This window comes from Ranitomeya variabilis, chromosome 8, assembly GCF_051348905.1.
Source record: "Ranitomeya variabilis isolate aRanVar5 chromosome 8, aRanVar5.hap1, whole genome shotgun sequence".
Taxonomy (NCBI): Eukaryota; Metazoa; Chordata; class Amphibia; order Anura; family Dendrobatidae; genus Ranitomeya; species Ranitomeya variabilis.
In genome coordinates, this window is record NC_135239.1 from 31,546,264 (window position 1) to 31,561,632 (window position 15,369).

The following is a 15,369-nucleotide window of genomic DNA, read 5'->3' on the forward strand; positions in this document are numbered from 1 at the left end:
CACGTCAAACTTTCAATTAATTAGAATAGAAACCAAGGCACACAAATGGTTAAAAGTCATATCATAATGAATAATCCATTGTCACATTCAATTCATTGGCAAAATTAAATCCATTCTTGGTTTCCCTCTTGCCTTGGTAAAGGATAAAAAAAATGATATGAAGAAAACAAAAAATAATTAGTTTCGGAGCCACTTGAGACTAGTCTACGCTAAGCCTCTGATATCTCAGGGAAAAAAAAATCTGATGCTAAGTTATGTACAAATGAATATTTCTGCATGTTTACAGTTTGTAATACTTAATTAGCATATAAATGCCCATAAATGTTTAATCCAAAATATACAGACAGTCAAAATTAATTACGCTCCAATCGTCAAGCAGGAAAGTTGCCGAGTGGAACCACTGCCCTTAACCTTTGGTGTTTTTTTATTTTTTGGAGAACAGCGTTTAGCAAGGAAGATACCCCAGATAATAGTGTAGCTACAGTCTAACATTGTTAACTAGGGCAAGAAACTAATTAACAGGAAAGTTATCCCAAAATCCCAAGGTTTGCTGTCACTGCAGGCAGCGCGCACTCCAAACTTTTTCCAGAGTGTACAAGAGATCAGTAAAACAGACTGAGTGTTATTGGGGTCTCGTGTGAACGCCGCCCATTGTGAGATCATGTGAATGCATTATATGCAGACATTATCAGGACTGAGAGAGGAAAACCTCCCGAAATCATCCTGTGATGCTTCCTATAGAGACGTCATGCCAGTACGTCAGATGACAGCGGGTATACGTGACGTGTCAGAGGAGGGCGTCACTGGCTTATGGAACTTCAAGAAGGATGATTGATAACAGTGTGGTCTCTTACATTCCAAGAAAATACTTAAAGGGAATCGGTCACCAGATTTTTGCTACCCCGTTTGATTGCTGCATAATATAGGGGTAGGGACCCTGATGTCAATGATGTATTGGGAAATTACATCAGTTTGATCTATGGTCTGTAAAGGGATTATATCAGTGGGATCTGTGATGTTAGGAGATTACGTCAGTGGGATCTGTGATATCAAGAGAGGACATCAGTGGGATCTGTGATGGCAGGAGATGACATCAGTGGGATCTGTGATGGCTGGAGATGACATCAGTGGGATCTGTGATGGCTGGAGATGACATCAGTGGGATCTGTGATGGCTGGAGATGACATCAGTGGGATCTGTGATGACATGAGATGACATCAGTAAGATCTTGGATTCATCAGGAGATTACATCAGTGGGATCTGTGATGGCAGGAGATGACATCAGTGGGATCTGTGATGGCAGGAGATGACATCAGTGGGATCTGTGATGGCAGGAGATGACATCAGTGGGATCTGTGATGGCAGGAGATGACATCAGTGGGATCTGTGATGGCAGGAGATGACATCAGTGGGATCTGTGATGGCAGGAGATTACATCAGTGGGATCTGTGATGGCAGGAGATGACATCAGTAAGATCTTGGATTCATCAGGAGATGACATCAGTGGGATCTGTGATGGCAGGAGATAACATCAGTGGGATCTTGGATTCATCAGGAGATGACATCAGTGGGATCTGTGATGGCAGGAGATGACATCAGTGGGATCTTGGATTCATCAGGAGATGACATCAGTGGGATCTGTGATGGCAGGGGATGACATCAGTGGGATCTTGGATTCATCAGGAGAGGACATCAGTGGGATCTGTAATTTATCAGGAGACATCAGTGGGATCTGTGATGGCAGGAGATGACATCAGTGGGATCTGTGATGGCAGGAGATGACATCAGTGGGATCTGTGATGGCAGGAGATGACATCAGTGGGATCTGTGATGGCAGGAGATGACATCAGTGGGATCTGTGATGGCAGGAGATGACATCAGTGGGATCTGTGATGGCAGAAGATGACATCAGTGGGATCTGTGATGGCAGGAGATGACATCAGTAAGATCTTGGATTCATCAGGAGATGACATCAGTGGGATCTGTGATGGCAGGAGATGACATCAGTAAGATCTTGGATTGATCAGGAGATGACATCAGTGGGATCTGTGATGGCAGGAGATGACATCAGTGGGATCTTGGATTCATCAGGAGATGACATCAGTGGGATCTGTGATGGCAGGAGATGACATCAGTGGGATCTTGGATTCATCAGGAGAGGACATAAGTGAGATCTGTGATGGCAGGAGATGACATCAGTGGGATCTGTGATGGCTGGAGATGACATCAGTGGGATCTGTAATTCATCAGGGGATCACATCAGTGGGATCTGTAATTCATCAGGAGATACAGTGAGATCTGTGATGGCAGGAGATGACATCAGTTGGATCTGAGATGTCAGGAGATGACATCAGTGGGATCTGTGATGGCAGGAGATGACATCAGTGGGATCTATGATGGCAGGAGATGACATCAGTGGGATCTGTGATGGCAGGAGATGACATCAGTGGGATCTGTGATGACATGAGATGACATCAGTAAGATCTTGGATTCATCAGGAGATTACATCAGTGGGATCTGTGATGGCAGGAGATGACATCAGTGGGATCTGTGATGGCAGGAGATGACATCAGTGGGATCTGTGATGGCAGGAGATGACATCAGTGGGATCTGTGATGGCAGGAGATGACATCAGTGGGATCTGTGATGGCAGGAGATGACATCAGTGGGATCTGTGATGGCAGGAGATTACATCAGTGGGATCTGTGATGGCAGGAGATGACATCAGTAAGATCTTGGATTCATCAGGAGATGACATCAGTGGGATCTGTGATGGCAGGAGATAACATCAGTGGGATCTTGGATTCATCAGGAGATGACATCAGTGGGATCTGTGATGGCAGGAGATGACATCAGTGGGATCTTGGATTCATCAGGAGATGACATCAGTGGGATCTGTGATGGCAGGGGATGACATCAGTGGGATCTTGGATTCATCAGGAGAGGACATCAGTGGGATCTGTAATTTATCAGGAGACATCAGTGGGATCTGTGATGGCAGGAGATGACCTCAGTGGGATCTGTGATGGCAGGAGATGACATCAGTGGGATCTGTGATGGCAGGAGATGACATCAGTGGGATCTGTGATGGCAGGAGATGACATCAGTGGGATCTGTGATGGCAGGAGATGACATCAGTGGGATCTGTGATGGCAGGAGATGACATCAGTGGGATCTGTGATGGCAGAAGATGACATCAGTGGGATCTGTGATGGCAGGAGATGACATCAGTAAGATCTTGGATTCATCAGGAGATGACATCAGTGGGATCTGTGATGGCAGGAGATGACATCAGTAAGATCTTGGATTGATCAGGAGATGACATCAGTGGGATCTGTGATGGCAGGAGATGACATCAGTGGGATCTTGGATTCATCAGGAGATGACATCAGTGGGATCTGTGATGGCAGGAGATGACATCAGTGGGATCTTGGATTCATCAGGAGAGGACATAAGTGAGATCTGTGATGGCAGGAGATGACATCAGTGGGATCTGTGATGGCAGGAGATGACATCGGTGGGATCTGTGATGGCAGGAGATGACCTCAGTGGGATCTGCAATTCATCAGGAGATTACATCAGTGGGATCTGGGATCTGTAAGGGGATTACATCAGGTGATCTATGATATGTCAGGAGATTATATATTTGTGTTCATTGATATTGAAGAGAATGACTTCAGGGGAGCATGTGACAAGTTGGTATATTACGTTAGTGGAGATGGGAGAGGTGCCAGATTGGGCAAATCCTGGAAAATGCATTGCTCTTTGCTGCTCTGAGCGAACCAGACACCTTGTAAGTATATTAGTGATAGTATTGTACATAGTTCTCATCATTGGTAACATTCAATAAGTGGATTAAACTAGATAAACATATGGACAATGGAAACTGAGCGTATTATTGATTTTCAGGTTGAATGAACGTATCTCCTACTCAGATATAAGGGGTCCTGCATTCATACCCAATGATTGACATCAAACACTTTGTAACTCTCCCAAAATTCAACTTTAGTCATATATTTTTCCCATGTGTAAAATCTTGTAAGAACATCAATCTTTGATATAGCTGATCACAAGGAACTCAAGGGCAGAAGCCCATCTGGGAGGCTAGAGATTACATATCATATTCATTTCCCACCACAGAGCCGGTCACACAACAAGCCGGTAATGGCACAGAACTTCCCCTTTACTGGCATTAAAACTTTAAAGGACCCTTATGTTGGTTCCTAAACGAGCGCTAACAATCTGCAGGTTTTCTTGCCGACTGATTGATGTCACCCTGGGAATCTTTACTATGTCAATAGGACGAAGCTTATTTATTTGGTTGTTTGTTAAATAAGTCGCAATTCTCAGTTTCTACTTTTGTCATGAAATCTACTGAGCTAATGTAAGCGACAAACAACCCCCACAAAACATCTATTCTAGGAAATATCTGTATGCGTGCCAGTGGGATAACTTTACACAATGCTTACATGTAGTAATACTATAGATATTATTTTTGCAGAACTTACAGTCACGTACTATGGAAAGATTATAAAACGCTTTATTTTAAGGTTTATTTTACCTTTAAATCTAACGCACGGTTCTGTCCAAGAGGACTTGGTTTTTTTACAGGTCGAGTTCTATTTTTCATTGACGCCTTTCATTTTATTAATGGAAAATGGCCAAAAAAATCCAAATCCGGTGAATTGTGAAAAAAAAATAAATCTGATATTGTTTTTTGGGAATTGCTTTTACAGTGCACATTTTGTGGTAAAAGTGATCTTGCCACATGATTCTCCTAATCAATATGCTTACGGCGATACCAAACATGTTCAGTATTTTGTAATTATTTTTGTGGTGAAAAAAAATCCAAAGTTTGCAAAAAAAATTAATAAATTTGGGGGTTGTTTCACGATTTTCAGCGACCCGTAACATTTTTAGTTTTCAGCCGATGGAGTTGTTTGATGGCTTATTTTTTATTTTTTTGCGGGCCTAGATGACATTTTTACCATGCCATATTGGATAGATGTGACTTTTTGATCGCTTGTTACATCCTTTTTGTGGAAAAACTAAATTGTGTCGTTCTTGAATTTTTTTGTTTGCGGTGTTTCCTGATTGAGTTAATTGTTTTTATACTTTGATAGATCGGACATATATGTGTTTTTTAATGTCTTTATTTTCAAGGTGGAAGAGTAGGATGATATGAAACCTTATTTATTTATTTTTCAGATTTTTTAAACCTTTTTTTACCTTTCACTGTTATTATTAGTCCCTTTAGGGGATGTGAAGCTACGATCGTATGATCGCTTGTGCTATATTCATTGATGCATATAGCAAAAATCACGGTCTCCTTCGAAGTCCGGCCACAGGCAGAGTTTCAGAAGAGCTCCATAATGACAAGCATGTCATGACTGTCATGACAACCCACCAGCGGCCCGCGATCATGTCACGTGCGCTCCGACGAGCAAAGAGAATGACGTGAGCGCATACCGGCGTGTGCTAAATGCCATTGTAAGAGATTGACAACGGCCTTTAAAAGGTTAACAAGTACATGTATGGCATATGTCATGAAGGGGTTAATGAAGGAGTGATCACACACGTCTCCACCAATTATACAGCTGTTATCCGTAACGGCAAAAATAATTAACAATCCCTGATGTTTGCCAACAGTCCCAATTTTGCCAGAATTATCTTTCGAGATCACATGGGAGAAGGGGCTTAGCTACGATCTGACACATTTTGGGGCAGTCATCTGCAGCATGTGGATTGCACTTTATTTCTGGCCCCTTAGGGTGCATTTGCAATTACTAGATCATCTTATAGACATCCTGAATAAAAGAGGATTGTCCCTTAAATATCTATATTTCACTTAAAGGGGTTATCCAGAACTAAATGATTTACTTTACTAAGGAAGTTGCTAACTAGCAACTTCCTGCCTGTTCTATCCAGCAACCACTCCTACCGGCGATTCAGCTGCTCCATGTCAACAGAGCAGATCTTCTTCTTTCAGACTGCTCTGTTGACTTGGCACCACTGCTGATGTCATGCTGACTGACAGCCGGCACCCTGCTGCCTAACTGCGGGGAGCTGACTGTCAGTCAGCATGACATCAGCAGTGGCGCCAAGTCAACAGAGCAGTCTAAAAAAAGAAGATCTGCTCTGTTGACATGGAGCAGCTGAATCGCCGGTAGGAGTGGTTGCTGGATAGAACAGGCAGGCAGGCAGTTGCTAGTGACATCAGCTGTCACGCCTCGTCAGCAGAGCAGAGTGGAAGAGAAGCCTATGCTCTGTTTACCTGACGACATTGTCGGCAGAGATCTCTATGCCGGGCAGAACAGGCAGTTAGTTAGCAATTAGCTGCCTGTTAATGTTTTACTGTGGATCTAAGAACTAATATGGTCCTGGATAACACCTTTAATTGAGCAACAAGAAAACAATACTAATAGGAACAGTAACGACCTTTCGAGGTGCCTATCTGAAAACCTTTGGATATGTCACAGTCAATGAGAGGTTGAAATGTTAGATTAAGAACAACATTCATGGAAACTGTAGAGAAGATTCGGTCATTTTCTAAACCTTGGTAATTGCAAAAACTATACGGAAGTTTGCAGTAGTCAAATAATCATTTTCAGCACCAAGGACAGGGATGCAAAGTAGGCGGTCGAGAGTAGGCTCTCCAAGGCTCTGTTCACTTCTCTGTCATACATTGCATTCAGCACCAAATAAACACCAGCGATACCTAATGGACCACACTGACTTATAGTGGGGTCTGTAGGATGCCCTCATTGTGTCAAATAGAGGGCGAAATAGTGCAACAAATGGGCATTACTGGGAAACACATTGCAACTAATCCGATATGTACAAAGAAGGAAAGAAGAATCCTGAGGACTTACCTGGAGTTATGTTTGCAGATACAAAAGTACCAAGCATTTAATCTAAGTCCTAATTAGATGACTCTTTATTAATCAGACACGTAAATACAATATTGAGGGGTTTATTTCACAACGTCAGACATTTCTTATCACATATCCACAGCTTAGGTGGTAAATGTGAGATTGCTGGGACCTCCACAATCACAACATGTGGGGTCCAGAACCCAAGCTCCAGAGGAATTTGAATGGAGCGATGGTCATGTGTCTCCAATCAATGTCTATAGGACTGATGACGATAGCCAAGAGCAGCACTCCAGTATCACTACTAGGCCACGTTCACACGATCAGTATTTGGTCAGTATTTTACCTCAGTATTTGTAAGCCAAAACCAGGAGTGGGTAATAAATACAGAAGTGGTGACGTGTTTCTATTATCCTTTTCCTCTGATTGTTTCACTCCTGATTTTGGCTTACAAATACTGATGTGAATTACTGACCAAATACTGAACATGTGAACGTGGCCATAGTCTTTCAATGGAGGAAAAACACAAAAAAGCGCTCCATGTGTGAATCAATATAAACATCAGGGTATAAGTGCCGCTCAGCTGAGGTAGTTGTGTTGGGTAGGCACAACAATGGGAAGAGTAAGGATTTTTCCACCAGATTGTTGCTGTACTGACCGCCGGTTCCAAATGTCTGAGCAAGGAACCAAACCATAGAGTCAAACAAAGAAAAGTTGCAATGTCGTCCAGGCTCTGCAATGGAGGGAGCCGAGCCAAACCAAGGTACATTGGAAGTGTTATTGGACTACACATATCGGGGAGGGTCGGACTCCTTCATCTCGGGTACTTGTTGAACAAATCAAATTATTGTCAGCAATTCATATGGAGTTTTGATTTGGATTTTTATCTAAGGACTTTTTGACAGCCATATACCGTAACTGGAGGATGGTTACCTGGCATCTGGTGATAGGAAAAAAGCGATGCAACAGGTTGGGTTTCCTAAGAATTTGCTATTCTCGTGTCCTTAAGATAAATGACCCTTCAGAACATTGTGAAAACAGCAAAGAAAACACCAACTGACATGTTTGTGGTAGAGTTGGAGGAGATTTCTATGTAAGGGTTAAATGATGTCTCCTCACAGCAAACCTGTCACATTGTACTTGGTGGCATACAGAGATATGGCAGATGAGCAGATTGGTGTAAAGGTTTGTGGGACAATATTCAGAATTGTCTCAGTTACAGCCCTGGCTCCAGTGCCGGGTTTTGCCGTTTTCCGGCTGATGTGGCTGGCTTGCTCTGTTCTTATGCACATCGGGTTATTATGGCTATCCGGGGAGTTACAGTGACTTCTCGCTAGAGTCCCTACACTTATAGGTTTGGTCAGGCAGCTGAACTCTTACTGAATATTCAGAAAGTTGGCGATTAGTTATGAGCGAACATTCTGGAATAAGGCGTTACCGGACCATGCTTGTGTGCTAACCGGGTGTCTTCGGCGTGCTCGAATAATGTGTTCTAGTCCCCACGGCTGCATGTCTCGCGGCCGTTCGACAGCTGCAACACATGCAGGGATTGTCTAACAACCACAACACATGCAGCCACGGGGACTGAAACATATTTTTCGAGCATGCCGAAGACACTTGGTTAGCACACGAGCATGATAACGCCTTATCCGATCACGTTTGCTCATCACTATTGGCCATCATTACCTCTACTCTCATGCTGAGCTCTGTTGCATTTATATTGAGGGTCTCCTGACCAACCCAGATCTGCTCCACACTATAGACTCTGCTACATTTTCATTGTGGGTCTCCTAACCAATCCAGATGCTGGGCTAGTCTGCATTTTAATTGGGAGTTTCCTGACCAACCCAACTCTGCTCCTCATGATGGGTTCTGCTACCTCGCTGGGCTCTGCTGCATTTCTCTACTCTGATGAGATTTTCTCCATTGGATTTCCAGTTGCGCTAAACTCTCCTACAGTAATAGTCTATTCCGGTGAACCATTATCTCATCACTGCCTCATCAGTCCTCCTGGGCTGTGTCTGGCTTCCTAGCGGACTGCTCAACTCCTCCAGTTCCTGTCAAGTCTTTTCAGCCTCCAATATTCCACCTGGACCACTATTCTGCACCAGCATCTCCTGTCCATGCTACAGAATAACTGCTCATCTAAACCAAAGAATTTGAAGATCGATTGCAACCAGGTGAGACATAGCAATAACTTGCAGTGCATCTACTTAATTACTGTTCCTTCTGCTCTTAGAATTCCAATGAGCAGCCCTGCTTTGTGACTGACAGCATTCTGAGCATGTGCAGTCATAGAGGTGGGGCTGTGAAACACTAATTAGGATGACCCTCAGGACTTCTAAGCAGGATATGACCAGAGATTAAAATGCAAGTTATACGAAATATTCTCCAACACATCTACACATAAATCTGCTTTCTGCCTCCTGCTCTGTACCAAAGTTCACATTAACTTTCATCCTTCAATACCATTAGTATTTTTTTTTTGCATTTAATTTAATTGAATAGGATAAGATTTTTATGCCAATTAATTCCTTAATATACTTTCATAGTGATTGGAGCTCTGTTTTATAAAGCTTGAAATTCCTGCATTGACCAATTAAAAAAAAAAAATCAACATAAAATTCTGGCTTCCTGCAGCCGCCAAAAGAGGGAGCTCAAGAGTCTACTGCATACTGTTCATACAGTAAGCTCATAGTCGCCCTCTGGTGGCAAAAAATGGAATATCTGGCTATCTGACATATTAGAAAAAGGGAGCCCCAACTGGAAAAAAAATATATTAAGAAATTTATTGGAAATTGAAAACAGCATTGTATTAAAAAGAGGGAATTTTGAAAAAAACTTTTCGGTCTTGAGTGTGACTCTTTTGGAGGAGATCAGACCCTTACAGCGACTTCTCCTATCTTGAAATTATTCCGGTCTGTAATAATAAAAAAAAAACCTTTCCTGTCTTTATTACCAGAAGTCAGTATGAAACTGACAGTCACTCACCCTGACATACAAAGGAAGATGGCGTTTCCCCCGGGTGTACTCGAGCAGTGATAAACACGACCCTCTGCTCAGCTTCAGACACCAGGTTCACTAGAAGAAAGAGACAGACCTCATCAATTCAGAGCTGCAGATTGGAACATTAATATTAATATGTCCCCTTTTATTAAAATACGCCATAAATTATGAATTTCTTTGAATCCATTATTAAACAAATCGCCTGCACCCTCTCCTCTGGAGTTAGTGGGAACAGAACATGATAAGTTAACCCTCGCTTAGATTATTCATATTTCGCAAAAAAAAAAAAAAATTAATATCTCATCACTATAAACAAAAATATAATTTACACTGTTCGCTTCTAATTCATCACCTAAAATCTAAACACGAAGGACTTCAAATCTAGATCTTATTTATACTTGTAACTTGTAAGGTGCCTTCTAGAATTAGGAACAATTATTCTTCATTGTTGCTTTTTCTCCACTTCGCTCATTTTTAGTGGCTTTAGTATTTTCGATTTATTCTGCATCTATTTTGCGCCACATTTTAAGTCGTTTTTCTATATTAAGTATTTCTTATTTTATTTCTCCTTGGTCACTTTGCGCAACCATATAATGCGACTTTAATCGAATGTCGCTTTTTTTTTTTGACGATTCTAACTCCAGTCCTCCCCATATTCAATACAGTAACGTTTCTTAAGATGTTTTCAATTTTCCACTTTTTTGTGTGACTTTTTAAGGTATTTGCGACTTTGATGCTAAATAGTCAAAAAAGCTGGTTAAATAGAAAAAAGAAGAAGAAAAAAAAAAGAACGCTCATTTTTGGTTTTGAGTTTCGAAGGAGGATTAAGGTGGCGGCCATACAGGGAATTAGCAAGCGCCTGGCTGCAATGGTGACCTGTCCACGTGGGGGCCAATGTGAGCCGGTGTGCGCTCACTGACCAATGGAGCCATGTATGCCGCAGTATGTAACAAAGCAGTAGGAAGCAGCCCTTAGTGACCTGTGATTAAAATGTATGTCATATGTCCAAAAGGAGTGAAACCAAGACATGTTTCTGGGCCATTTCCCTCCATCATGCCCCATCCGTCTTAACAAAAATATGCAAATGCTAATACATTACACACACATTTACATATAATGCATATATACATTTTATTATTTAAAAAAAAGTTGTGTTCCAGCTCCAGGATAAAATTCAAAATGGTTTATTCAGAAAACGCTAAACTATCATGGCACTAGGCTTGTAACAGCAAGAAGAGAGAGAAAAAGAGACATGTTTCAACTGCAATTGCGGTCTTTATCTGAGCTCAGAAAAAAAACACAATTGGGGTAGAAACGCGTTGCTTTTTCTCTCTCTTCTTGCTGTTACATGCTATTTTTGCATTTTCTGAAAAAACATTTTGAACGTTAATCTGGAGCTGGAACGCAACGTGACATGCAGAAGTAGTGCTGAGTGCTGTTGCTTCAAAAGCATCAAGCAACTAAAGGGGTTAACACAGTCACAGGGGACAGGGAGTGGTTGGCAGAGCCCCAGGGTGATTATGGAGAACTTGTTTACTATTCTGGCAGCAGCCCAAGGGATGAGTGGTGTGTGATCTGCCTCACAAAAGTTCAGGCAAGTGAACCATAGGGATACAGAATTCAATTAAAGAGTGAAGATGGGCTAACGCCTGTACAGCTAGTAGATGACGTCTATCAGGAGCAGGAAGATAAGGACTGGAAGAAATTGTGTCACAGGGATCATCTCCCTCAGCAAACCCCCCTCCTCCATTACACTGTGCTGGCAGGAATGCTGTATACTACTGTGCCTTTGTAAAGAGTCTTGACCTGTGCTGAACTGTGCTTCGAAAGAAACTGTTAGTCAATGTGCCTTTAAGAAGCAGCTGTACTGATTATAAAGCTTGTGCTTAAGAGACTTGAATTGCTGTGACATTAAACTACACTGTTCATCTGTTCATGAGGACTCTATCAATTGTGTCTGTGTGAGCAACTGGATCCATCTTGTGCCCGAGGAAGCTGCAGCGCATGGTCGCCCTGAGTAACAGTTCCCCCAGAGTTCCAAAGAATTCATGAGACCTGTCCCATCCCTATCTGTACCTAGCGGCATGCATGTAGCAGCAACTTTTTTCTAATGTATGCATGTGTTGGATCAGAACAGAGTTCTGTGAACCTGGAGGATCCACGTTGGTGAGCTGACATTCCCCAAACTCCGTTATATGTACATTTTGCATACAGATATGCACACAAGCATAAATAAATAACATATGCACTTTCATCTGTATAGACACATGGACATTTTTGTGATGCATTCAGTCAGAAGATCCCATGTTCATAGCCATAACAGCCATGCCTTTTTTTTTTTAGTTTTACATAAACCACTATATGAGTTCTTTGGGGGTCTTTTAGGAATAATTTTTCCATACGCATATATCAGCCTTTACGTTTTGTCTTGGATTAAATAAAAAAAAGAAAACCCTTCACCATAAATAATTTGTATGAAATGTCATGATTACAGGGACGTCATATATGTGTGTAGTATAAAAGTGCAGTTACTAATTGTTGTCTTTTATATTTTGTCTTTATTTTTAACCCTAATGTACAGGTTTTTAGAGATGTATTGGTATATAGACCTGTATCTCTATGTACTTGCACAATATTTCTGCAAAGGAAATACCACTTAGATCTCCTCTTCCTTCCATGCTACAGGTCTTGAGTTTTGGACTGATGGTTCCACAATCTCAGGAGAAGATTACAGGAGAAGAGAGATGAGATTGAACTGCAATTACTTTAAGACTGTGAATTGTTGAAACCAGCTATTTGTATGGGTCATCTGGGCTCTTGCGAACTAGTGGAGATCCATTTCTTGGGACCTCCACTGATCTATCTTGATATTGAGGCTCTGAAATTCCCTGTTAGAATGGAATGATTGCAGTGCATGGACCTCCTCTCCATTCATTCTGTATGAGACTGACCGAGATAGACAAGTACAAGTTGGGAATAAACTAGACAATCCGTGGTTACACAGGGTCCTGAGATTTATACATATTTCTGTAAAATTCCATTTAGTCTGTCATAGTGTTTCCAGGAGAAGCCAGAAAGGAGTTAACATAATATTTCGGCTAAGTCCTTTTCCTCCAGCCACGGGGACATTTTAGCCTCTGACTTGGAAATGTGCTTGTAATGAAACATTGTGAGAGCGTTTGTGAAACGTTATGAATCATCTGCTATTTGGTAAACAGGAATCAAACACTATTCTTCAAAAGCAAATTTACAGCTTGTACATTTGAGATAGGACATTTGGGTTCAATACAAAAAAAAATGCAATTTCAGTTCCAAAACTGTGCTCACTTATTACTCTGGAAAACATCCAAGGAGTACCGTAATACTTCTAGAAGTCACAGGCAGTGGGAACAAGTCACTGCTAGATTTTAACTTTCCCGGTTTTGCTCATTTCTTGCATATTTGCTGAAAGAGGAAATTCTTGATACAGAACTGACAGTAAAGAGACAACTGGAGTGGAAGAACAATACAGACACAGCTCATATTAAGGGAAAAACAATTTGTTTGTGAGGACGCAGCAATTAATCTTAAGTATCCAGACGTTTACTCCAAGTAGGCCAGGAGAAATAGGCTAGTGTCTGACTGTAGACTATTGAATTTGATGTTTTAGGATTTTTGAATGTCTGCTGTTTGCCTTTTATATCAGCTCCTACAGGTTATTGTCTGCTATATTTGCAGGGTCATTGAATAATCTATGTTGACTATTATGTTGATTATCCATTGTACGAGTCCATGTAGCTTGTGAACTTGCAAAACAGAGAAGGATGAACTATAAAGATTGATTAAATACTCAACCAATGAGAGTTAAACTCATACCTCCTCCCCCCTGACCTGTGGGTGATTGCCTAAACCACAGATGTTGGTATAAAAAGAGATATACTATCCTTCTGCAAAAGGAGACTCTTTACAAAACCTCATCCAGGAACACTCTACAGGATAAGTGCCAGGACCCCATGACTCCATCAAGGGGAGTAACTTTACAAAACTACAGCTAGGAACACTCTAAAGGAGATGTGCCAGGACACCATGGTTCCAACAAGAGGGACACAGATTTGAGATTCTACAGGATGCCAGCTTAAGGGAACATGGCCCTGGCTTGAAGAATACAGATATTCTCCATTGAACCTTCAAAAACGTTAGGAGAATCCAGGTTAGGACAATCAGGTCACCTGGCCATGTACCTCAATAGACAGTCAGCTTCCTAAGATTGTCATTACCTCCTCACTGTGGGTGCCTGCCAAAAATGGGGTGCTACTGGTCCTGGAAGCCCCGAAGTTGCAGCTGCTCTAATCTAGGCAGGCCAGCGGAAGGGTGAGACTCTGTAATCTGTGTCATTTTGTGTATTTGGTGGCACTGTTCTATATGTTATTGTCTGTTCGTGGTTCAATAAATTTTTACCACACTGTATTACCCTCTTATCCTGCATTACCTGATTAGTATTCTGCCCACATGGAGGGAGAACGGACATTCAGAAGGATGAGCCCTGGTTCATCCAGTCTTCCTTAAGACAGCCGGGCCAACGGATGAGAGCACCCCATCCTTTGACCATCGTATCTTCACACTGTTTTTCAGAAATAACTTGCAAGTGTAAGCTCTCTTTTGTCTCTCTCCTGTAGAGTGTATGTTCCTATAGTCAACAGGGTAGTCTACCTCTCTCCTGTAGAGTGTAAGCTCTTATGGTCAGTGGGGTCCTCTCTCTCCTGTAGAGTGTAAGCTCTTATGGTCAGCGGGGTCCTCTCTCACATGTAGAGTGTAAGCTCTTATGGTCAGCGGGGTCCTCTCTGTCCTGTAGAGTGTAAGCTCTTATGGTTAGCGGGGTCCTCTCTCCTGTAGAGTGTATGCTGTTATGGGTATATTTTCTATCTCTTTCGTCTCGCCCACGTGTATTTTCCAGGCAATTACAAGCTTTCCAGTATTGAGATTCACATAAATAGTATGGAATTTTGGGGAAAATTTCTGGGAGAAGCCAGCAAATTTGAAATTTCAAAAGATCTGCTCATCTTTATTTAAAATGTAAGAAAAAAAGCGTAGAGATGTAGTTAAATGTGGTTTTAAGTTTCAGCTGTATAAATGTGAAATTAGTAAAGTTTTTCAGGTCCTGAATGCAAACAAGAATGTATCCGTTCACGAACAGCAAGAAGATATCTTGCAAGTATAAAAGTGAATTGAAAAATTGCTTAAAGGGAACCTGTCACCTGAATTTGGCGGGACAGGTTTGTGGTCATATGGGCGGGGTTTTTGGGTGTTTGATTCACCCTTTCCTTACCCGCTGGCTGCATGCTGGCCGCAATATTGGAGTGAAGTTCATGCTGTGTCCTCTGTAGTACACGCCTGTGCAAGGCAAACCCCGCCCATATGACCGCAAACCTGTCCCGCCAAATTCAGGTGACAGGTTCCCTTTAAGTTTTCAGTCCGTAGTGATTCAATTGTAGTTACATCAGACTGGACAACT

General features: G+C 41.9%; 1 protein-coding gene across 2 annotated transcripts in view; it reads right to left on the minus strand.

Annotated features, from left to right (window-relative positions):
• The window catches only part of AGBL4 (AGBL carboxypeptidase 4), a 1,613,281-nt gene that overhangs the window by 270,893 nt on the left and 1,327,019 nt on the right, over positions 1-15,369 (minus strand). For both annotated transcript variants that reach the window (XM_077277379.1, XM_077277378.1), the window contains one exon: positions 9,864-9,953. In XM_077277379.1, the coding sequence (XP_077133494.1) occupies positions 9,864-9,953 (90 nt within the window). The remainder of the gene's footprint in view (positions 1-9,863; positions 9,954-15,369) is intronic.